The sequence below is a fragment of the Daphnia pulex genome, chromosome 4, assembly GCF_021134715.1.
Source record: "Daphnia pulex isolate KAP4 chromosome 4, ASM2113471v1".
NCBI lineage: Eukaryota > Metazoa > Arthropoda > Branchiopoda > Diplostraca > Daphniidae > Daphnia > Daphnia pulex.
In genome coordinates this window covers 1,267,047-1,288,520 of record NC_060020.1, presented here as the reverse complement: position 1 = coordinate 1,288,520, position 21,474 = coordinate 1,267,047, and the positions used below count along the sequence as shown (strand labels likewise).

Sequence of the window (21,474 nt, the reverse complement as noted above, 5' to 3'; positions counted from 1 at the left end):
TCGTTTTTTTCAGTTCAAAAATCAAATAAATTAAAAAAAACAAACTTGTAATGCACAGGCCAATAATATTTGTGGGGAAGATACAAAAAAAAGTGGGTCTTTTGTTGTTCTAAAGTGTACACGAGTAAAAGGGTAATAGGGTCATGAATCCACAATTTTTATTATTAATTGGGATGAACGATGGCGAAATCGTCCAAATTCCCATACTCTTGCGCAAGATGAAGAGTGTTCTCGTTAGCCAAATGGAGCAGAGCTGCAAAAGCCAAAGCTACACTCAAGTTTTCGGCCATTTTCTGTGGAAGTAAATTAGGGATTTGGTTGTACATCTGACAGAATCCTTTCGGGTTCCCTGCAGTAGGCTTCTGAGCATTATCAGTTTCGTTGGGCTACAAATACGAAGATAATGCGAATTCGTTCATTAACAATTTGTAACAAATGGCGAGGTGACTAATACCTGATTCAGCATGTTCCACATAGTCGATTTCAATCGCCTCATATCCATCTTCTTGGCTACTTTGGCATAATTAATTTGAATTTTGGCCACCTATCACAAAATGAAGAATTTAAGTTTAGGAAATGGTTGGATAGGAGAATTTTCGTACCATGTTCGGAGCAGCGATAAGATTATCTCCAGAGAATTGGCCAAACGTTTTGGTACCATCACTTTGGCTTGCAAAATCGGCTGTTTGATCATTAAATGTCATGGGATCGTCGTGATGATCATCGTTGTATGATGAGTCAGCGTTGACCTCAGGGCAGAAGTTATCGGCATCTCTTCGATTCGAGTAATCGTAAGGCGATAGGATTCCCTCCAGGTCCTGCGAAGGTCCAGTTTTCGTGCTTGATCTTACTGACAGCATGGGCCGCGTAAACGATCTGAATAGATTTACAAAAACATTTTAAAACGCAAAGTAATTGGTTTTACTGATCACTATCAACTCACTGAGAGAATTCCTTCAAACCGTAGTGCAAGTCTTCTGGAAGAGTAATCTTCTCCGGTAGCCACTGGAGCAAAGTGGCATTTGTTAACTTGGATGTACTCTTTGCAGGTTTGAAATCGTTTCCAAAATCAGGAATATCTTCAAAACTCATGACGAATGCATCCTTCCGCCGCTTTTTCTTTACTTCTCGATTCGGATCAACTACAATGTTGAATTTAATATAATTAAATCACTGAGCTGTAAGAAATTAACCAAGTGTTAAACCTCTCTGTCCTAGTTTGTTAAGTCGCCAGTGGAGTGGACCCGCCCAGGCTGAGCGAACAGCGACGCTGAAATAGGAATAGTCTTGCCTGTTGAGTTGATCTTTAAGCTCAACGATCCCCAAATTTTTCCCGTTGCCGGCAAGGATGGGCACTGGATTCATTCGTCCGTCACCATTCCGGTGACGATCGATGCCTTCCTCTTCGTCAATGTCTTCCATTCCCAGATGGGTTTCGTTTTCAGAATCATTGCCACCATACGTTTCGGGAACGGCATCCATATCGAAAGCGTGATCTTCGTTAGAAGTAGGTAACAAAGGCACTTGGTATTCTTCATGTTTCCTCTTGGTGGGGCTTTGAAGAAGACCCATGAGATCGTCATTCGTGGGATCCCACGTAGTAAAACTGAATCCTTTCAGAGTAGGGCAAATCTCAGCTGAATCTAAACCTGCAAAAAGAATTTCAACTATAAGACTTGCAAATAAATTTAATAATAATAAAAATTTCTTGCCTTGAACAACAGGGCACGAAGTCTGAGTTTGTTCTAAACGGTGAGACACGGCATTACACAATGAATCAGAGTCCATAATAAGTTGGCAACCATCGTCCTACAAAAAGAAAAAAATACAAGTTTACTATGAAATTCTTTTTCAACATGAACTGAACTTTTGTTACCTTCAACATCAAAGAAGTTAGAAAGTTTACTCCTCCGTTACGACCTTCATCAAATCTAGCTGAGTTCTTTTTGAACAATGGGTCGACGTCATATTCGAGATCAAATTTCGACATGTTAATATGATCGACATTTGTTTCAATGGTTTTCTTGTTCTTTTTCTGTAAAAAACGAGATTTTTTCAAGTCAGGTTGTATTCCAACATAAACATATGCCACTTAAATTATACCTTTGCCTTTTTCTTGACTTTATTAGCCTCATCCTGTTCTCCTTCAGCTTGTCCATTTCCTTCTTGCTCTTGCTGGCCTTCATCTCCAGTTCTCCCTAAGCCTCCAGCCATTTTAATGGTGTCTATATGAACACAGTCAACTCTGTAGGCATAGATCTTGGCACTGGCATCTAATGTACAGCTGGCAGCCTACACAACAATTCCAATACTTAATTCTATATTGATTTAAACAAATCTACAATACTAGATTAATCCTCACCTGAAAGTTATTCATCTCTGGATCCTTTTTCCTTAACATTTCAGACATGCAGTCTATAAGTTGCAAGTTGAAAGCATTTTTCATGTTGATTTTCTTTCAAAAAAGGTAAAGTATTAATTGTTGTTGTTGTGAGGAAATTGATTGTGTCCAACAATAATATGCTAGTAGACCTACATTTTCTGCAGAAAGTTTAATGCAGTTGGAATAGTGTTCAACCAAAGCTGCATTGGTCATTCCAGTGGCTGGACCCATAGACTTCCTACGATCAGCAGGAGTAGACGGGGAGGCCAAGCTTTGCTGTTGCATTTCAGCAGCTCTCTGCTTCTGTCTCTCTCGTAACTCTTGCTCATCATTATTCTGAATCTAGGTAAATTTTGAAGATAAGTGTTCATCATTTCAGAAAAGAGAGAATAAATAACAAACCTGGACAGACTTTGATGGGTCCAATAATGGTACACCTGTTTCTGCATGTGGTGTTTCAAGCAGAAGAGCTGGGGAAACATTGCTGAATCCTATGGATTTTCGGACTTTCGGACTGCTGAAAAGTGATATACTTCTTCGCGAATTAGTTACCGGTTTTGGTGGAAACCTTTCCATAGTTGGCGTCATGCTAACAGCCATCATGACAGCCAGCACTGAAATGTTCTATTATAACCTGTATTAAACTAACAACAGATCGAAAATATGAAAAATAGTTTGCACTCTCCGTTTTCAACACTTACGATGTTCTGAACAACACTAGTGACATGTAAACAAACACGCCTATAAACTGAAATGTCTTTATGTGACCGTTTCGAAAACCAAGCGGGAAATCAAAGATGGAGTTGTTGCAATAACGAACAGCCGTTTGAAAATGAAGATGCGTTCATAGATGGCGTCGTGTCGTGTGCAGACGATGTTTCGAAACTGACGAATTTTCAACATTCAAATCTCGACCAATTTTTTCCCACGAGACACGACTAAAAGAGTAAAAGTTTCCTTAACTTAACAAGTTTCCTTAACTTTCAACAAGGTTAGAACAGATACAGTCTATCAATAAATATAGCCAAGGTGTGATGTGGTATATTGAATTAAAGTCATGAATTTGTAATGTACTCTTAATATAGAGAAAAAAACTCATGTGTTCGTGGATTGCCAATTCCAATGTTCAACTTCAACATTACTAGACCATGTCATATTCGAAGAATTCTAATTGGAGCCAACCTGGTACGAGTCACCGACCTAATTCCAAAGCCATAAAACCAAAAGTAATTTTTCTTTCAAGTTATCTAGTTCACAATCTTGGCTTTACATTAGAACTAACTCCATTACTTTTTTAGAATGGCTATGTTTTGATTGCTGACATTGGTTCTCCTACTTCAAGGATATTACATCGTGACAGAACATATGCTCAACAGATTAAAGAATGCCTTATTGCGTTCATCCAACAGAAAGTATAATAAATTTAGTAGATCCTATTCTAATTTGAATAAATGCAACAACTTTATAATTCTTTTTTCCCCCAGATATTCATAAATAATGCAATTGATGATGTAGCTGTTATATTGAGTGGATCAGATAAGACACAAAATAGCCTTGATTATAAGAACATTCAAGTTCTGAAGAACATGGAGAAAGTCAGTTGGGAGACAGCAAAACTTGTGAATGAAACTGTACAAACAAAAAATTGTGAAGGAGATTGGATGGATGCCTTGGGTGTTGCACTAGACCTGATCCACAGGAAAGTGAAAGCTGGGAATGTCTACAGTTCCATTCAAATTATATTTTTTACTGCATTTGAGTCACCCTTCAAAACTTCTGAGAGAACCCAGAAAGCCTATATATCTGCCCTTTTGGCTGAACATACCAGCCTGTTCATTGTAGGATCAAACATAAATCAAGAAATTCTAGAGAATGAGGAAAAGATGAGTAAAGGAGAACTAACTGCCTGTCAGCTTATTCGAGAGGTTTGCTCTTTGTTAAGATTATTGCATTATTTCACAAAAAAATCACAGTTTATATTTCATAGGCTAATGGAGGAATTTATAGCTTTGGAGATTTTTCTGCTGATGTGGTTAACTGTACGGAGCAACCTAAAATTGGTTCACCGTTTAATGTAACTTTAGATATTGGATCTAAAATCCAAATTCCAATTTCTGCTTACATAAAAGTAAATATATATTTGGTACAAAGCAAATAAGTAATGACTGTCACTTACGCCAATGACTTTTTTAGACGAAAAAGAGCGATAGCCTTAAATGGAGTGAAGAAATAAGCACTGGTGAAGCCCTTGTTGATAAAGAAAGAACCTATCAGAAGGAACAATCAAACGCAATTATAGACAAACAAGATGTCTTGACTGCTTTCAAATATGGTAGCAGAATCATCCCGATAACAGGTATATTTCGATTATAATAATAGCTACATGTCGTTAATTTGGCTAAGTTCTCAAACATTTTCCAAAGTTGAGGATGAGAAGCAGTGGAGTTACAAGTCTGGAAACAAATGCTTGTCCGTCTTAGCTTTTGTAGATCCCATTCCTCCTCAGTTTGGTTCAGGAACCGGAACAAGATTTATTTTTTCACACCGGAAATCGGGAGTTGTTGATCGTGTAATATCAGATTCAGTGTAATTTTTTTAATTCTATCGTGAAAACTAAATCTTTTTTTTTATGTTTATTAGAATTCACAAATTGCCTTATCAGCCCTTATTAACGCAATGGCAGAGACGGGTAAAGTTGCACTTGTTCGATATGTTTACGCTAACAACTGCCGCATGGCCCTTGGAGTTCTTTCGCCGCGAATCAAATTCAAATATGAGGTTTACCATATAAATGCTAAATGAAAGAGGTTAAAAAACAGAATTAAATAATTTTTTTTTTTACAGTGTTTAGTTTTTCACGAATTACCTTTCGCCGACGACTGGCGCCAGTATGAGTTCCCACCCATCATCACTCCAAAAAGTCAACCTAGTCATGAACAAATGGAGGCAATCGATCAGTTGATCGACAAACTAGATTTGACAAACGATGAAGCATTTGATTCAACGAAAATGTCTGATCCCTATGAAGAGTATGTTCGCCACGTAATTGGCTTTAAAGTTCTGAATCCTGAAGATCCATTACCCGAAATTCCGCCGCACATAAAAATGTACCTCCAACCATCCCCATCATTAATGGAAGGAGCGAAAGATGTTTTAGAACGCATTCGGCAATTGTTTCCACTACAAACAACTGGGAAGCTTAAAATCAACGATTTTGAAGCTTCTAAACGAGAGTAATTCTTATTTTCAAAACCAACAAACGCATTTGCTTGAGAGAAATTTAATTATTTGTTTTGTTACAGAGCCATCCCGGCGACTGCTGAAGAAATGGAAAGGGAGATTCAGAATAAAAAATCTCGGTTGGATGTAGGCGGTGATGTCGATCTAGGGTTCATTTTAGGAATGAACAGTGTTGATAAGGTTGGAACAACAAACCCAGTCAAAGATTTCTCGCTTCTTCTTCAAAGTGGAAAGAAATCAGTTGAAGAAATTTATGATGAAATGTCAAAAGTTATACTTGAGTTACTTGAAGACAGTGGAGGCACTAATGCTCCTCTAATGGTAAAAGCCAAGAATTGCATTGAAGCTTATCGGGAGCATTCCGTGGCAGAAGGCCGGGTGGCCTATTTCAACCGATGGATGAAGCAGTTCAAGGAACAAGTCATCAGCAATTACTTCACTGACTTTTGGCAAAAATATTTGACTGAATCACTGGGTTTGATCACGAAAGACGAATGTCCTTCATCTGACGTTGACAAACATCAAGCTGAGACATTTCTTCGATTACCTAAACAGCAACAAGTGAACGAAATCGATTCCGTGGATGAAGATGAAGAACTGGTAAGTGGAATTTTTCTTCTTTTGTTTGCTTTCCTTGTGTTATTACCGTGCGATTGTCCTGAACTTGAAAAATCAAGTCGCAAACTTGCAACACATGTTTTGCACCAACTCGCTTACCGAGCGTAACCACTTTGTCCCATAACGTAACACTAAGTCAAGTCATCTGCTGCTCGAGACATAATATTTGCCCTACATACCAGGCTTATTTGCGCCTTATTGTTCTTTCAACATTGCGGAGATTTCAGGGAGGCTTGTTAAGAATTATTGTTGGAATACTCTTTTTAATATTTTTTTTATCCTTTTATGTTTTCCATATTTTTCGTTTGCTATTCTTGTCCTATCTTTAAAAAAAGTGCAGACGATTGGAGAATAGGGGGGAATGTCCATAACACCAGTTTTTCTCATCGCTAAAGGAAGGTGAACAACCTTAATATTTTCGTTTCTTTTGAAAATGAATCAAAATCTCAGCTGATGGGAATGTCTGCGGTTGCCACTTGAATTTTTCCAGTTGAGTTTCTTCTAGTTTATACGAGTGCTTAGCTGAGACTATGCTGAGATTTCGATTTAACAAATAATGGAAAAGGAAATGACGTTGTGCATCATTGGAATCGGAAAATTTTTATACTCCCGACTGTTTTAACGCTTTACAAGCACATGTTATTGTTGGATTAAACAACTATTATGTGTGTACTCAGCCCCGATAAAAAGCCCTCCGTGAATGTTTTAAAATGTAACTAATTAAAATGTTTGTCTCTTTTCAGCTCAATTTGATTGACTGAGACAAGTCCAGGTGGTCAGCAGTTGAGAGACGGGAGCATTGAACGAGACGGTAACCAATTCTTTAAAAAGTATTTCTTGCCCTGGAATAGTTTTTTCGTCTAAGATTATCTTTTGTTTTCCTGTAAATCTACGTTTTATTTCCGGGCTTCTTGGTAACCCGCGTTCCGCACGACTTGGTCTGTTGCGAACAGGACGTTGCATCATCGGCTATTAGTACATTATACGATTCAATTGCTTAAATTCACGGTGTGATAGCGTTGATTGAAAAGTTCAGTCATCCGAATCAATCTAAATTTTTTCCATCATATGAGAAAAAGTACCAAAAAATCCCGTTCTTTTCGTTGAAATGTGATAATAATGGACACTGAATAGATTCTTAAGTTGATCAAGCTTCATGTATATGTTTCAAGTCGGTGAATGTGTGTCGCAAAAGATGGGTGAAAATGAATTGGATGGTCTGGATGAGTTGTAATAACCGTCATGCAGCATAGCAGCAGCACAGCAGCCGTGCTGTTGCTACTTCTGCTGTTGAAAGGGACGGCTATTGCGGCCATCGCTGGCCGAGCGAATAACCCATAGCTAACGGGCCGCATAGCACTGGATGGTTGTTGGCAGCTGGTCTGCAGCCGTTTCTCTCAAGCACTTTAGGTGAGGAGCTGAGTTAGCCTGTTCGTTTCAACAGTCATTCTTCTGGTTCCACGAAAGAAGCACCTTCCATCATGAGACGGTTCTTATTGCTGGCGATGGCGCTATGTTACGCCTCTGCACGCAACATCACTTCAACCCCCAACACCAGATACATTCAGGCAAGTTTTTTTCTTTGATTTCAAATTTTTAAGTCGTAGTTTCTTATTTTGATTTTTATAAGTGCAGGGGAATAACACCGATGAAAAAGAGGCTCTTAATTTCTTGTTGGCATACGATCGCGAAGCAAGTGCCATGTGTAACAATGTTATGAACACCCAATGGGATTTCAATACCAACATCACCGAGTCTAGCAAACAGCGAATGGTGAGTACAACATTTAATATGTGATCTAAAAAAGTACTGGCAGCTGACGTACTAATTAATGACATGGCGAATTTTGAGAAAAAGATTAGTGTCCCAAGTAAAATTTACAATCTTTTGGTTGGAATAGTCAGTTTAGTAGGCTCTAGCTTCTCAAGACTACTAGCGAGTACATGGTCATTGTAGTGTGTGAATTTACAGTTTGGAACTTTCGAGGACTATCTGGCGGGTACAACGTACGTAATAATCTGTAAGGCCACAGCAGATGGTCAACTGAGAGTTCTGTCTTACGGTTTTTTTTCTTTTGTTCTTATAGCTCGAGGATGTTCTAAAAGAGAGAAAAAACATGTATAAATAAATAAAAACGTTGGATGAGGAAGTTACTCTTACCGCTGCGAGGGACTTACTTCCTGATTGGTTTTTTTAATCGTACCTAATCCCAGTCACACGTTTCCGCGGCATTCTTTGTTTTAAAGCAACTTACTCATAGTGTAAAATCACTGAAGCTAATCCGCCTCTGTGTGGTAAGACTCACTTCAAAACGTGTTTAGCGTGCCATATTAGCAATTTGCCGCGTTCACTGCCGTGTAAAATCGCTCGATCTACAGCCAATAGCGTAACTCATTACCAGTTTCGCATCACTGTAAGAAAACCACACTGGCCGAGGATGTCGTATTTATTTCTGGGAGGACGTTGATTTAAACATAACAGTTCAACGAGCTATGGCGACCTGAGATCTAGACTGAGAAACGAAACGGTAGCTTCTGTCTTTATTTTCCGACAACAGCTGTCTGTATTTACCTTAACACTCCTCTTCATTTTCGCTGTGCAATCTAGCAGTTCTTTTTTCAGCATCAAGAATGAGGGTCGTTGACCCTTGTTGTTGAGTAGAGCTGTCCTACCTTCTCTTGTTACAGTTTTCAGCTTTTTTGGATTAATCCAAATCGATCTAACGGAGAAACTGACGTTATCGATTTAAAATGTAACATTTTAGTTGGAGACGCAACTGGAATACGCCAAATTTCAAAAGGACGTCTGGGCGACCGCTACGACTTTCAAATGGAAGACGTTCCGCGATCCGAGTATCCGTCGCCAATTCAAGGTGCTTTCTGTTCTCGGTAGAGCAGCTCTTCCAGAAGAAAAACTCAAAGAGGTAGTAGGCAATAATTCATGATGTCCCGTTTCCTTTCCTTGTCACTCATTGTGATCAATGGCTGCATGTCCTTTTTCAGATTCAACAGCTTCTGGCAGATATGCGAGACATTTATAGTCGCAATCGAGTTTGTCCTTACGTTAAGCAGCCTAAGAACGCGTCACTACCAATCCGAATGGAGTCAGTTAAGTGCAACCTTGCACTCGATCCTGGTACTTGCGATTCCTTCATTGAGTGAATTCATAAAATATTTATTGGTCATGTTGCTTGCAGATTTGACCCGCATCATGGCCAAATCCAAAGATGACAATGAATTAACCTACATGTGGCAACAATGGCACGATGAAACTGGACGGCCCCTTCGATCCAAATTCATGCGCTACGTTGAGTTATCTAACGAGGCTGCTCGTTTAAACGGTAAGTTAAGCAATATCAGTTGTCTCTAATTATCCCGCAGTGAAGCCTATTTATGGTAACCTAACATCTGCTTCATCACAAACCTCGAAAATCCCGCTTGTGTGTCCTACATACATACCACACCATCTTTTAAAATTGCAAATGATGTTCTGGGAAGTTAGTCTAGTTATTGATGACAACTTAATGATCAATATATAACTTTTTAGGTTTCAAGGATACTGGAGATCAATGGAGAGCCTCGTACGATATCGAAGATTTCAATTCAGAGCTCGACGAACTCTGGATGGGGTTGAGGCCACTATACCAGCAGCTACACGCCTACGTCCGCCGAAGGTTGCATCATCAACATGGGAAGATTGTACCTCTAGATGGACCGATCCCTGCTCATTTGTTGGGCAACATGTGGGCTCAGTCATGGAGTAATTTATACGATACAACGGTCCCTTTCCCCAACAAAAATAGCATGGACGTTACCCTGAGTCTCAAGCGCCAAGGCTACGATCCGGTGCGGATGTTCCAACTCGCTGATCAGTTTTTCGTCTCGCTGGGTATGAAGTCTGTCCCTGATTCGTTCTGGACTGCATCGATGCTAGAAAAACCGCTAGATCGCGAAGTAGTATGTCATGCGTCGGCTTGGGATTTTTGCAACGGACGCGACTTCCGCATCAAGCAGTGCACAGAAGTCACCATGGAGGATTTGACTACTGCCCACCACGAACTAGGACATATTCAGTACTGTGAGTATCAGTGAAATAAACATAACGTTCAAGATCATGCAGGTAGTATATGGCCCATGTATTTATTTTACCCCCATTACTTTCAGACATGCAATATGTGAATCAACCGTTAGCCTTCAGGGAAGGTGCTAATCCAGGTAATAGTGTTAACTAACGATCACGAAATGTGGTAGAGTTTACAACTGTTATTTCGTATTACTTCTAGGTTTTCACGAAGCAATTGGAGATGTCGTCGCGTTGTCCGTCTCGACACCCAAGCACATGCAAAAGATAGGCTTATTGGATAAAGCAGCCGACGATCCCGAAGTCGATATAAATTATCTTTATTCTATGGCTCTGGATAAGATTGCTTTCCTACCTTTTGGATTTTTGCTTGATCAGGTTTAATAATAGGATTAGTTCGATTTAAGTGCGTGCAATTTGAAACCCATTTTATTGATTTTGTAGTGGCGCTGGAAGGTGTTTAGCGGTGAAATTCCGTTCGATCAAATGAATAAGGCGTGGTGGGAACTCCGGCTTCGCTATCAAGGCGTGGCACCTCCTGTGAATCGTAGTGAACATGATTTTGATGCGGGTGCCAAATATCATGTTCCAGCCAACACACCTTATATCAGGTTTGTTCGTTTCTACAGAAAAATTAATTTTAGATACTGTAAATTAGTTTCTAATGTATAACTGACCTCTTCTGCAGATATTTCGTCAGTTTTGTACTCCAATTCCAACTGCACAAGGTGTTATGCGAAGCTTCCGGTCACGTGGGACCGTTGCATAAATGTGATATTTATCAGTCACGAGAAGCCGGAAAACTATTGGCGTAATGCATATCATATTTGTATCGCATGACTGAATAGATTGCCAGTAACAATATTTTTCAATTATTATAGAGAGCTGTTGAAGTTGGGCTCATCTAAACCGTGGCCTGATGCCATCCGCATTCTCACTCGCGGTCGAACGAGCCGGATGGATCCAGGAGCCATCATGGAATACTTTCAACCGTTAATGGAATGGCTCCAGAAACAGAATACTGAAGAAAAAGCCGGGTGGAGTAAGTTATTGCAATTGTTGACTCTTAGGCCACTTTTTAACATTTTTCTTTCGTTATCTATCAGGAGGAATGAATAGCGGAATCACAATCAAAACCACTTGGGTCGCCGTTGTTCTCTCGTTCGTCATAACTTTGGTATTTTCAAGATTGTGGTAGTGGTTTGGTTTCCTTTTGTGGGCCTTTTCAACGGTTGTGGACTTTAAATTTTCTCGCTAACCCAGAATTCTTCATCCACATTCAAGCTATTTTTGTTTTAATATTATGCGGTTCTTTTCACGAACTGTCCCTGTACAGAAACCATTTAAATTATCATTTCTGGAAAAATTAATTTTATTCAAAATTCCTCACGTTGAAGTACCCCTGATTATTGTCTTGTACCATTGTCCAAAGTGCGAGTTTTATTTAATACATCACATAATTGGCTCGTCTATTTTTACGTGATTTCTTTTTAGCTGAGAACGGGCTTCATGTCTCCTTTGCTTTCTTTCTTATTAGACTTTAGTGTAATTTTTAAGCGTTAGGTGGCGTTTGTTCTCGTAAAGCACTGTAGGCCTCAAGCAAGGAAAACAAAAGAGTAGCACAAACACTTGTATTTGTTTTCCTTCGCAGTTCCCAAGCCTTTTTTTTGTCATGTCTAATGTTTTCACAATGAATGACCTACTTTTCTATGGTAGCAAATCATAAAAACTTAAAGGTAGTAAGTAGATTAGTAGATCGCGAAAGAAGGAAAATATCTAGGGGGGGGGGGTCTGGTTCTGCCTATGAGAAAATTGCCTACACAAAAATTTTCTATGTAGTATCTTCTCATGATGATTTCATTAATACCACCACATTTTATTTAGCTCTATTTTCTAGAGTCATGATGGAACGTGTGAAATGAGAAAAGGAGAGAGAGCTGAAGGAAGAATCGTTGTACGGTAATCTGTAGTTGGCGTGGTAGGCAAGCGGTGGAAAGGGACTACTTTGTGGGAACTTGGAAGATGACGACTCTCAGCTGACAACCCAAACTAGCTTCAGTTCACAGCCTAGCGTCGAGGAATAAGCCTGACAGGGAAATCTCTGCCGGGCTTTAAAATAGATAGTACACGTGATCTTCGAAGCATTCGCATAATTTTGTTCAGTTGCATTTTACTTGTTCGCCGTGTGAGAGGTCTGCTCGATGGCCGACGTTTTGTCAAGAGCAAACCAACGTTTCCCACTTGACTAGTCTGTCGACAAATATCGACCGTCCATCTGCACGTAAAGGTGAGTCATCGTCGTTTTTATTTATTTTATTGAAAGTTGCATCTCAGGCTTTTAGATTAAACTTATAATTTTGTCAATGGTCACGTTTATCTCAGAGAAATGCATCAGTTGGCACCTGCCATGGGTTCATGATTAGGGTTATCGATTAACGTCATTTCTTCAACAGAAAAATGATAGACGAGTCGAGGTTAAGGTTCCAATCGTGACATTTAGAAAAGCTAGACAGATTTGATAAAGTTTAATTCATTTGGACTGAATAAACTTTCTTTTGATTCGCCGTTTGAGTAGAAAATTGTTGAAGGTCTCGGTTCAAGAAAGGTTAGAAACGATGATCTTACGACTTCACAGTTAACCTCTAGTCCTTTACTTGACTTTGATAGTGTCAGCGATAAGAATTTCTTCGTTATTAATAAATTGATTCGATGCCAGTTTTTTGCAAGCCGTGATTCGCCACATGCTTTAGAGAAAAACAGGGGCGCAGTGAATCATTCGCTATTTATATAATTAAGACCCTGGGTTTCTTTGTCTAAATAACATGGCTAAATAAAGTGAAAAAAGGTTTCGGGTACGAAGCTCGAGAGAGTGAGCACAGGATTTCTCCACCCGTTGTTGAAACATCCCTTACGAGGGGGGAGGTGGATAAAAAGAAAAGAAAGTTCGCTAGCGGTCGCTGACCTCATTGGCGTGATATTGTTGCTAACGCTCCCGACTCGTAAGCTATTCGTGAAAGTGTGCCATTTTATTTTAGATGACCTTGTGCAAAAAACATTTTAGGCTTCAATTGACATGCAGAAATCACGTGTTTGAGCTGGGTGCCATGTCCCCATTTTTCGACATTTTTTCACTCTCAAACGTCCACACTACGACATTTTGTTTCACCAACTTGTGGCTAGACGTTATCTCGACGTGAGTCTAAACAAACGCCGTTTGAATCTGTCGGGAGTTGTTTTTCCGTTTCGAGCCTTGGAAATAATCTGCGACGCACTAGACAGCAACAACACATAGTAACGTGAAACGAGAAAAACATGCTATCTATCTATCATCAACTGACAGCTGTATAAAATACATTTTTGAGTATAGCGCAGGCCGACACCCTCCCTACTATTTTTTATTTTATTTATATTTATATTTTTTTTTTCCTTCCTCGTTGGTCCTGTATTTGTTTATCTAGAGTTTCTAAAATTTATGCGTTTTAAAATGAAAGGGAGACATTGGTTTAGTGAAAGGCTCGCCGCTCGCCCCCATGTTGCCCATTTAAGGCCATGGCAGCTAGCAGCTCGACGACCCGCGACATTTCTATTTACTTTTTCAACCCAGGTGACATTGAAAAGGTTTTAAGTATTCCGGCCGATATTTGTATTTTTTTACAGGATGAACTTATACTTTTTTGGCTTTGAAAAGTCGGAATTTCGCACCGTCATGACGACTCAGACTGGCGCTGAAAGTGTAGAAAGTTTACACAAAAGAATGGCAATCAAACAGACCGTCGTCAACGTTTTTTGGGTTAGATTTCACAAATGCGCAGCATCTTTTTTAAAGACGAGCCTCCATCCTTGCAATTCAACAGTGGCCGTCACGGGAATGGCGGGGGGAAAAACACATCCCGAATCAGTCGCAATAAACGAGATAGATTCAAGGACTCTAGCCAAATGTTGTTGTTGTTGTTGTTGTAAAATTTTTCAATGGGCGACCGGAGAAGGGTGCCAGCCTTGTTTGCAACGCAATTTTTTCAAGGACGAAATGTTAAATCACGTTAATTCAGGTTAAATGTGATGGTCTACAAACGAAACGTTAAGTGGGTCGTGTTGGGATTAATAAAGGTAGAAATAATAATCCCTGCTATCGTTTGTTGTTGTTTGAGGGTCCCCTTTGTGTCTGGTCGTCTTGTCGACCAATGAAATCCTCGGAATAGAAATCGTACGATTCATAGAACCACGTCTATAAACCGGAGTGCATGGGAGACGACTTACGCTCAAGGCTCCGCCGCCGCTAGCCAACAAGCACGTTGAAAGCCAAACCATACACGTGAACAAGAGTGACAGCGCACACTTGGAAAAAGTTCATGAAAAATGCCTGTTGATGACCTCTGCAGATCAACGTTTCCGCACATGTGCGGATCGCATTAGTCTTGACATATTAATCCTAGCTGCACTCCCAAAGTACCTAGTAATAACAGGAAAATGTGAGCTCCTTAATTACCATTGGGTCATGAGAATGAGACGTTTTTGTTATTCAATACTTAACGGAAAAACTTGATTGCCTGGTTTTGACTACAAGATTTCCGCAGACCACAGCCACCATGACGGAAATAGAATTCCCGGATGCGCAACCTTGATGTTTTTAGGTATTTTATGGTAGAAATTGCGTTTTTTTTTATTTTTTATTTCACGCTGGTTTGGCCTCTATGTTTTGTGTGGGTGGCAGTCAGCCAAAAATTCAACAATCCATAGTAGTCGGTTGCATAGTATTTTGCCGAAAAAAATGTGGCGGGAAGTGTGACTCGAAGGTTGTCTGGGAAAAACTTCTACGCATTGGGAGGCCCAAGAAGATATGCGAAGGCAACCCCCTGTGCCATGACGTCGCGTGTTGTTGGGTGTGGGGCGGGTCCTCTAGTCACGCCTCCTTCTAGCGGAAGCCGGTCGGTCTTATGGTCTGCGGTACTACTCGTTCTCTGTTCAGTTAACTTTCAGCATTCATGTTGCTACCTATTCGCCTGTGACAAGCCTTCGATGACAATTTTTAAAGATTAAGTGTTTGTGCGTTGTTTGTTTGACCTAGTCTGGAATTTGGTACGAACTAACCGGTTTTCTCTCTCGTCGTCTCTCTAATCACAAAAGAGAAAGTCTCTGGAACCTTTTATCCAGCCTATGTGGTAAATTAAGTTGTCATCTGGTTTACATGTTATATTTTTTCGTATTATTAAAATTGTAATTGCAAATTGTTTTTTTTTTTACGAGACGAATTTACCACTATGTTTGACTCACGTAACGGGACTACCCATTTAAAACTTGAATTTCGAGTGGATAGTAGTGTATTTCAATAATTATGGTCATGGCATTTTTTTTTTTTTTTTTTATGTGTGAACAGTCACAATGGCACTTTAGTTGCATAAATTCAAAATACTGATTAACTTGTGTTGTTGGTCTTTGCGGCTTTTTAAAATCGTGACATCGATTTGATGTCATTAAATAAAGTAAGAGAATTATCTCCTGATATTAGTGATGTCACGCTTGAATTTCGTCATTACCGTTTCAAATCATAGATATCTTGATTCTGCATTAAGTTATTATTTATCTTGAAATCGTATTGCCACCGGCAACGTTGTCTAGCAGACGATAATTCAGCCAAAAAACAACAAAACATTCCCGTCTCGCTTGAACAAGCCACTACTCTTCCATGAAATTTTATTAAATTTATATTTCGTTCTTTTTAGAATGTGACGTAATTAATAAGTAAATGAGATAAATGTGCGAAAATTAACAACCATTTAATGTGTGTTTTTGTAATTTTTCAGAAAAATGGAATATATTTGGAGTCTTACACGTAACTTTCGCGAGCTGTATAACGGCATTAATGGTGCTACGTTGACGGGTGCCATCGACATAGTCATTGTCCAACAGGAAGATGGCACTTTTCTCTCGTCACCGTTCCACGTCCGTTTTGGCAAACTCGGAGTACTCCGTAGCCGAGAAAAGGTATTTATGATTTCTCTTTATGGCACATTCTTTTATATTTTACCAACCATGCTCACATCCTGGTATTGTTTGTCTCTGAAACAGGTGGTTGATATTGAAATCAATGGCAACCCAGTTGACATTCACATGAAACTGGGAGAGTCTGGTGAAGCTTTCTTTGTCAGCGAATCACCAATTGTCAATTCAGATGGGCAGATTTTTCCTCCCCACATGGCTACATCACCGATTCCACCATCTCTAATTGAAGAGAACAAGCTGAGAGGAATCAATACAGCAGAATCCAGCCATGAACACATGGAAGACACATTGATGGGGAAGAGAGATGAAGGCATGCTAGCCAAAACATCAGATGATATTATTTTAGGTTTGAATGTCCACCATTCTTAGTTTACATGAATGTCTTGTATGATAAATCTTTTTGACGAACAGGAGAGGACTCTTCACAAGGAACTTTCGAATCGATTGGAATTGAAAATGCGGAGCGCTCATTCAAACCGATCGACCCTGACCATGATGCGGAAGCGGAAAGCTTGATGCCGGATTTCATCGAAATGACGGAAGAGGATCGAAAGCGGTGGAGAAAGAAGAGTCGTAGACGACGTTCTCAATTAAAAAAGAAGATGCAACGAGAGGCTAACAAAACATCGTCAGAATCTGGAACGGAGCATTTTCCGAATGAAATGGAAGTGGGACTGGAAGTCTCTCCTGCAATTGGACCTCATTTGGCAGAGACGTCACCAGTAAGATCTAAATATAAGCTGTTTTGTACCAACTTTCACTAATGGTTGTCTCGAAATAGGTGAAACCAGGTCATCGCAAGTCACATAGTTTATCGGGAATTCAGCTCAAGGGTGATGTGCCACCGCCTGTTGGAAATCCAGTTGAGGACTGGGTTCGAGGCGGAATTATTTCTAGGTCAATTGGTCATGAATTCCATTTCTTCAGCGACACTGAAATGGAAATCAGGAGTCCCGATGGATCGCGTCCTCCTACTCCCGTCCACTCCGACACGGAATATGAAGTAGGTTCTTATTGTTCTTGTTCTTTCGGGGCAACACATCATTTTTGTTTCTTCTTTTTACCAATGTTATCATAGGTTGGCCACATGAGGCCTAAAGTATCAGAATTGGGCGTTCCATCCAGAAATTGTCATCAGCAGTCATGGCGCTGGGGTGAATTGCCTAGTCCACCTGTTCTTAATCGTCCGTCACCACCCAAGCCCATTACACGATCCAGTCGCGATGTTTCACCCTCAAATCCAGGCACTGAAGCGGGTGCAGTCGCTACAGTCAATAACGAGACTTCTGATGGTACGGATAATAAGGCCCGTCAGTCCCAGAGTACGGCAGAAGGTATGGTTCAACATAAAATCGATTCCTTTTCCAAGTCTCACGACATTTACGTTTCACTTAATTCCCAATCAGCGGAAGCCCAACGCTCCATGTTGAGTCACATGTTCAGCTTTATGCGACAGACCAAGAAAATGCGACACCAAGGTACTACTGCGGGTGGAGGCATATACTTGGACGATTTGAACGTGGACGCCCTTGACCCGGAGTTGGCAGCCCTTTACATTACGCAAAGTTCTTTCCGTCATGGACTCCCCGATCCGGCGGTCGCCAGGTACTAAACAGAATTTAGACATGTAATTGTGTTTTGACCTTCAGTCATTTGGAACCTGTTTGGTGCGATTTAATGCGGATCTCTGATTAAAGACCCAGATTTCCAAACTTGTTTTTTCGAATGAGACGCGAGGCACAAATTAGGGCAGTTGAAGGTTGAAAACTTGAACTTTCGAATGATTGCCATTCCGATTGTTTTTTTGTTTGCCCTTATCTCCTAAATGTTTTGACAAATGTGCCCTAGTTTTTAAAAACGTTGCAATTGTCTGGTGTACTTTGTGATCATTTTGCTAATCTGCGCATATCTTGGCTGTGTTTTCTATTCAGCCAGTATCAGAGCGGGATTTTCACTGACCCACATCATTCTTACGTTCACAGATTGCGTGATGAAGAAGACACGGAATCGGGTAAAGGAGCATCGCTACCCCAATCGCCGCACAGTTTATCAACAGCCACTGCAATGCGCAGTTCAAGAGGTCCACGTTCAATTGACAGCGACTTTGAAGATTCCCGTTCGGACTATCGCTCTTTGCCCGATGTGGCTCTCTCACTATGCGGCCACTTTGGCGATCAGATAGATCCGCCTGATGAGCTGTTCCTTCAATCTCTAGTCACGTATGATGATTTCATCGAAAACCCTCGCCTAATCGAAAATCCTGACCTCCTTGTCCGAATTGGCAACAAATACTACACGTGGCAAGCCGCATGCCCCATTATTATGAGCTGGGTTCTCTACCAGCGATTCTTACCTCAGTCATCAGTTGATGCCATTGTTCACGAGTATATGCCCAAACGAAAGGAAAAGAAGACTGAACCAGTTGCAGCCCCTGCCCGCAAATCATCGTGGTTTCCTTGGGGAAGACGAAGTGCCACTAAAAAGGAAAGTGGTGAACCGGAAGTTAATACCGCAATTGCCAGCACCACCGTTCAACCAGAAGCAGCGTCTGCAATTGGTCCCAGCAGTGCCCCGAAAACAACAGAGTCAGTTGTCAAGAAACAGAAGAGCGATCGTCAACTGGTCGGAGATGTGGCAACAACTGGAACATCGTCTGACAATGAAAGTAACGATTCAAATCAGCCCGATAGTGGCAAGAAACTTCCAATGGAAAGACGACCATATTACGAGAATACGGATGTATTCTGTAAAACGTTGCGTCTTACGTCCGAACAGATTGTAAGCTGAAATTAGTTTTGAAACAATGCAAATTATTTGACATGAATTTATAATTATTTTGCAGAGACAATTAAATCTGCGAGAAGGTCCTAATGAGGCCGTATTCAGCGTTACAACTGCTTACCAGGGCACAACTAGATGCAAATGCCACATTTATCTCTGGCGCTACGACGACAAAGTTGTCATCTCTGATATTGATGGAACTATTACCAAGTACGTTTCGTTTACTTAGTTTTATTTTATTTGTGTTGTCCAAACTCTAAATGGTTGTGGTTTAGGTCGGATGTGCTCGGGCATATTCTTCCCATTGTCGGACAAGATTGGGCTCAAAGCGGTGTGGCCCAACTGTTCACAAAGATCAAGAACAACGGGTATCGTATCTTGTATCTGTCAGCTCGCGCAATCGGCCAAGCACATATTACGCGCGAATATCTTCGGTCTGTCAAACAAGGAGATCTCTCTCTACCTGATGGACCTTTACTACTCAATCCTACTAGTCTCTTGAGTGCCTTCCATCGGTAAGGCTACATTTTATTTTGCTGCATTATAAGAGCAATGAATTGAAACATTTATCCTTTTTCGTCAACAGCGAAGTCATTGAGAAAAAACCTGAGGAATTCAAGATTTCCTGTTTGCGTGATATCCAAATGTTATTCCCATCGCATTCGAATCCTTTCTATGCTGGATACGGCAATCGAGTCAATGTACGTATAAGCTTATTGTTTAATTTATTGCCAGACATAACACACAGTTTTTAAATTGCTTTAATGGCAGGATGTGTGGGCGTACCGGGCCGTTGGCATTCCTACTTCCAGGATCTTCACAATTAATCCACGCGGCGAGCTGAAATTAGAACTTCCACAGGCCGTTCAATCATCGTAAGTTGAATTTCGTTATACTAAATCTGCACGCTTTGCTATTTTCATTTAGTTGTGCACAGTCCTTCTCATCGCAACTTCCAGTTCTTCTCCGAGCCACCTGCTGGGCGCTTTTGATGCTTTATGTTTCATTCCTGTGAATGGTTCGTTTTCGTCAGGGGTTCCAGCAAAAGTTGTTTGTTAGATTCAAGACTTAGATTAAGCCTTACTTTTTTTTTTTCGTTTTTTATTCATTTTCTGATCGGAAACGGTTTGTTTTCCTTCTTGACTTTGCTAGTTACTCCTCTCAAAGCCAATTGGTGGATGAGTTGTTCCCAGTTTCTAGCAGGCCGATAAAGCGGACCACACCTATCGCCATTCCTTCACATTGGCTCAGACACTGTTGATAGTAAATAATTGAATTTTCCAATTTTGTGTTTTACGCTTTATCAGCTGTTGAGCAAGTTGTGTAAATACCCATCACACTGTTATGAAATGTTCCTGGACTCACCTCACAGCATGCAATCCTTAATCTATCCAGTAGAACTCATTATCTTCGCTATCCTATATACATGCTAGGGGGTGAAATTACCTATTAACAAGGCTAATGAAATTATTTGTTGCGCAACTACGAAATAACTGAAAGCTTGCGCTTAGTGGACAGACAATGCATTTAATCGTTTTACTTAATGTCACCTTTAATTTCTTTAACTTTTTTTAAATTCCAGATACTCGAAACAGAGTTTCATCGTTGATTTGGTGTTTCCTCCGTTTCTTCACGGCACTCGCGAGATTTTAGAAGGTTCCGAATACAGCGAGTTCACTTATTGGCGACAACCTGTTCCTGATACGCCCGATGAGGTGGAAGCAGCCAAGTTCATTACCGCTTACTCTGATTCGAACAAACAGCGTCGTACAGTGGTGACTAAAAGTGAACACTAGCGCTTTTCGATCCCCATGTAATTTATGAAAAATGGTTTTTGGTCGAGGTTATTCTTTCACTTTTCTTTCCTTCGTCTCGAGTCTTGTTTATTTCATGCCTACGCATTGTTTAATTAAGGTGGGATTATCTTTTGAATGGTTCGTCTTGATGGAGTCTCGCGTCGAAATAAACGCAGCTGCGCTGTTCATAAACTGTCCATCTTGTGATAGTTTCTAAGGAATTACACCGTATTTGTTTACCGTAACTCTTGTTGAAGACAAACCGTCTTCTATGACATGTTCAATGCTATTAATTTAGCATCGGGTCACCTTTTCGTGTCAAAAGTTTATTCACATTACGATTGTTTGTTTGTTTTTGTTTTGTTTTTTCAGCAGGAATGTTCTCATATTTTGTGTACGTCGTCCGTTTCCAATTCCGGTTTTCTCTCAGCGTGGTCTGATTAGAATCAAATGCGATATGCGATGGATGACCTTTATAATATAAAAGAACTCACGCACATGTTTAGTTATATGGGAAGAAATGCTGACGAATCAACTTAATTATTTTTTATTTCGAAATCTTAACGTTAAATGTAA

General features: G+C 40.3%; 4 protein-coding genes across 17 annotated transcripts; 3 read left to right on the top strand and 1 right to left on the bottom strand.

Annotated features, from left to right (window-relative positions):
* Positions 1 to 28: 28 nt before the first annotated feature.
* LOC124192172 (condensin complex subunit 2-like) lies at positions 29 to 3,198 on the bottom strand. 3 transcript variants are annotated; one of them, XM_046585363.1, is made up of 12 exons: positions 3,085 to 3,198; positions 2,786 to 3,027; positions 2,537 to 2,725; positions 2,363 to 2,455; positions 2,104 to 2,292; positions 1,877 to 2,035; positions 1,713 to 1,809; positions 1,206 to 1,649; positions 944 to 1,142; positions 603 to 876; positions 455 to 544; positions 29 to 386 (listed from the first exon to the last, which is right to left on the bottom strand). In XM_046585363.1, the coding sequence occupies exons 2-12, from the start codon at positions 2,984 to 2,986 to the stop codon at positions 165 to 167; spliced, it is 2,157 nt and encodes a 718-aa protein (XP_046441319.1). In that variant the 5' UTR covers positions 2,987 to 3,027; positions 3,085 to 3,198; the 3' UTR covers positions 29 to 164. The 3 variants fall into 3 exon arrangements, with proteins under 3 accessions (XP_046441319.1, XP_046441320.1, XP_046441321.1); XM_046585364.1 differs by having other exon boundaries at positions 2,786 to 3,007; positions 3,085 to 3,187; XM_046585365.1 differs by having other exon boundaries at positions 2,786 to 3,191.
* A 59-nt stretch (positions 3,199 to 3,257) lies between these two features.
* On the top strand, positions 3,258 to 7,544 carry LOC124192171 (X-ray repair cross-complementing protein 5-like). 5 transcript variants are annotated; one of them, XR_006873601.1, is made up of 12 exons: positions 3,275 to 3,412; positions 3,469 to 3,609; positions 3,682 to 3,795; positions 3,868 to 4,308; positions 4,371 to 4,511; positions 4,577 to 4,739; positions 4,807 to 4,952; positions 5,024 to 5,161; positions 5,228 to 5,616; positions 5,686 to 6,223; positions 6,985 to 7,052; positions 7,195 to 7,393. XR_006873601.1 is itself a non-coding variant. In XM_046585361.1 (11 exons), the coding sequence occupies exons 2-11, from the start codon at positions 3,532 to 3,534 to the stop codon at positions 7,000 to 7,002; spliced, it is 2,166 nt and encodes a 721-aa protein (XP_046441317.1). In that variant the 5' UTR covers positions 3,258 to 3,374; positions 3,469 to 3,531; the 3' UTR covers positions 7,003 to 7,393. The 5 variants fall into 5 exon arrangements, 2 of the variants coding, with proteins under 2 accessions (XP_046441317.1, XP_046441318.1); XR_006873600.1 differs by having other exon boundaries at positions 3,276 to 3,374; XR_006873602.1 differs by lacking the exon at positions 7,195 to 7,393 and adding an exon at positions 7,414 to 7,544 and having other exon boundaries at positions 3,291 to 3,374.
* Positions 7,545 to 7,681: 137 nt separating this feature from the next.
* On the top strand, positions 7,682 to 12,608 carry LOC124192174 (angiotensin-converting enzyme-like). The gene is made up of 12 exons (XM_046585366.1): positions 7,682 to 7,809; positions 7,877 to 8,014; positions 9,006 to 9,164; positions 9,244 to 9,376; positions 9,438 to 9,581; positions 9,788 to 10,318; positions 10,405 to 10,455; positions 10,524 to 10,699; positions 10,766 to 10,932; positions 11,010 to 11,132; positions 11,203 to 11,363; positions 11,428 to 12,608. The coding sequence occupies exons 1-12, from the start codon at positions 7,723 to 7,725 to the stop codon at positions 11,517 to 11,519; spliced, it is 1,962 nt and encodes a 653-aa protein (XP_046441322.1). The 5' UTR covers positions 7,682 to 7,722; the 3' UTR covers positions 11,520 to 12,608.
* On the top strand, positions 12,293 to 21,095 carry LOC124192168 (phosphatidate phosphatase LPIN3-like). Of its 8 annotated transcripts, XM_046585359.1 has the most exons (14): positions 12,355 to 12,608; positions 16,123 to 16,303; positions 16,388 to 16,667; positions 16,733 to 17,043; positions 17,103 to 17,324; positions 17,400 to 17,655; positions 17,728 to 17,926; positions 18,253 to 19,099; positions 19,164 to 19,312; positions 19,378 to 19,617; positions 19,689 to 19,803; positions 19,874 to 19,977; positions 20,255 to 20,365; positions 20,685 to 20,786. In XM_046585359.1, exons 2-13 carry the CDS (start codon positions 16,127 to 16,129, stop codon positions 20,361 to 20,363), a joined length of 3,009 nt encoding a protein of 1,002 aa, XP_046441315.1. In that variant the 5' UTR covers positions 12,355 to 12,608; positions 16,123 to 16,126; the 3' UTR covers positions 20,364 to 20,365; positions 20,685 to 20,786. The 8 variants fall into 8 exon arrangements, with proteins under 8 accessions (XP_046441307.1, XP_046441310.1, XP_046441315.1 ...); XM_046585351.1 differs by lacking the exon at positions 20,255 to 20,365 and having other exon boundaries at positions 12,293 to 12,608; positions 20,685 to 21,095; XM_046585354.1 differs by lacking the exon at positions 20,255 to 20,365 and having other exon boundaries at positions 12,348 to 12,608; positions 18,304 to 19,099; positions 20,685 to 21,095.
* Positions 21,096 to 21,474: the final 379 nt, after the last annotated feature.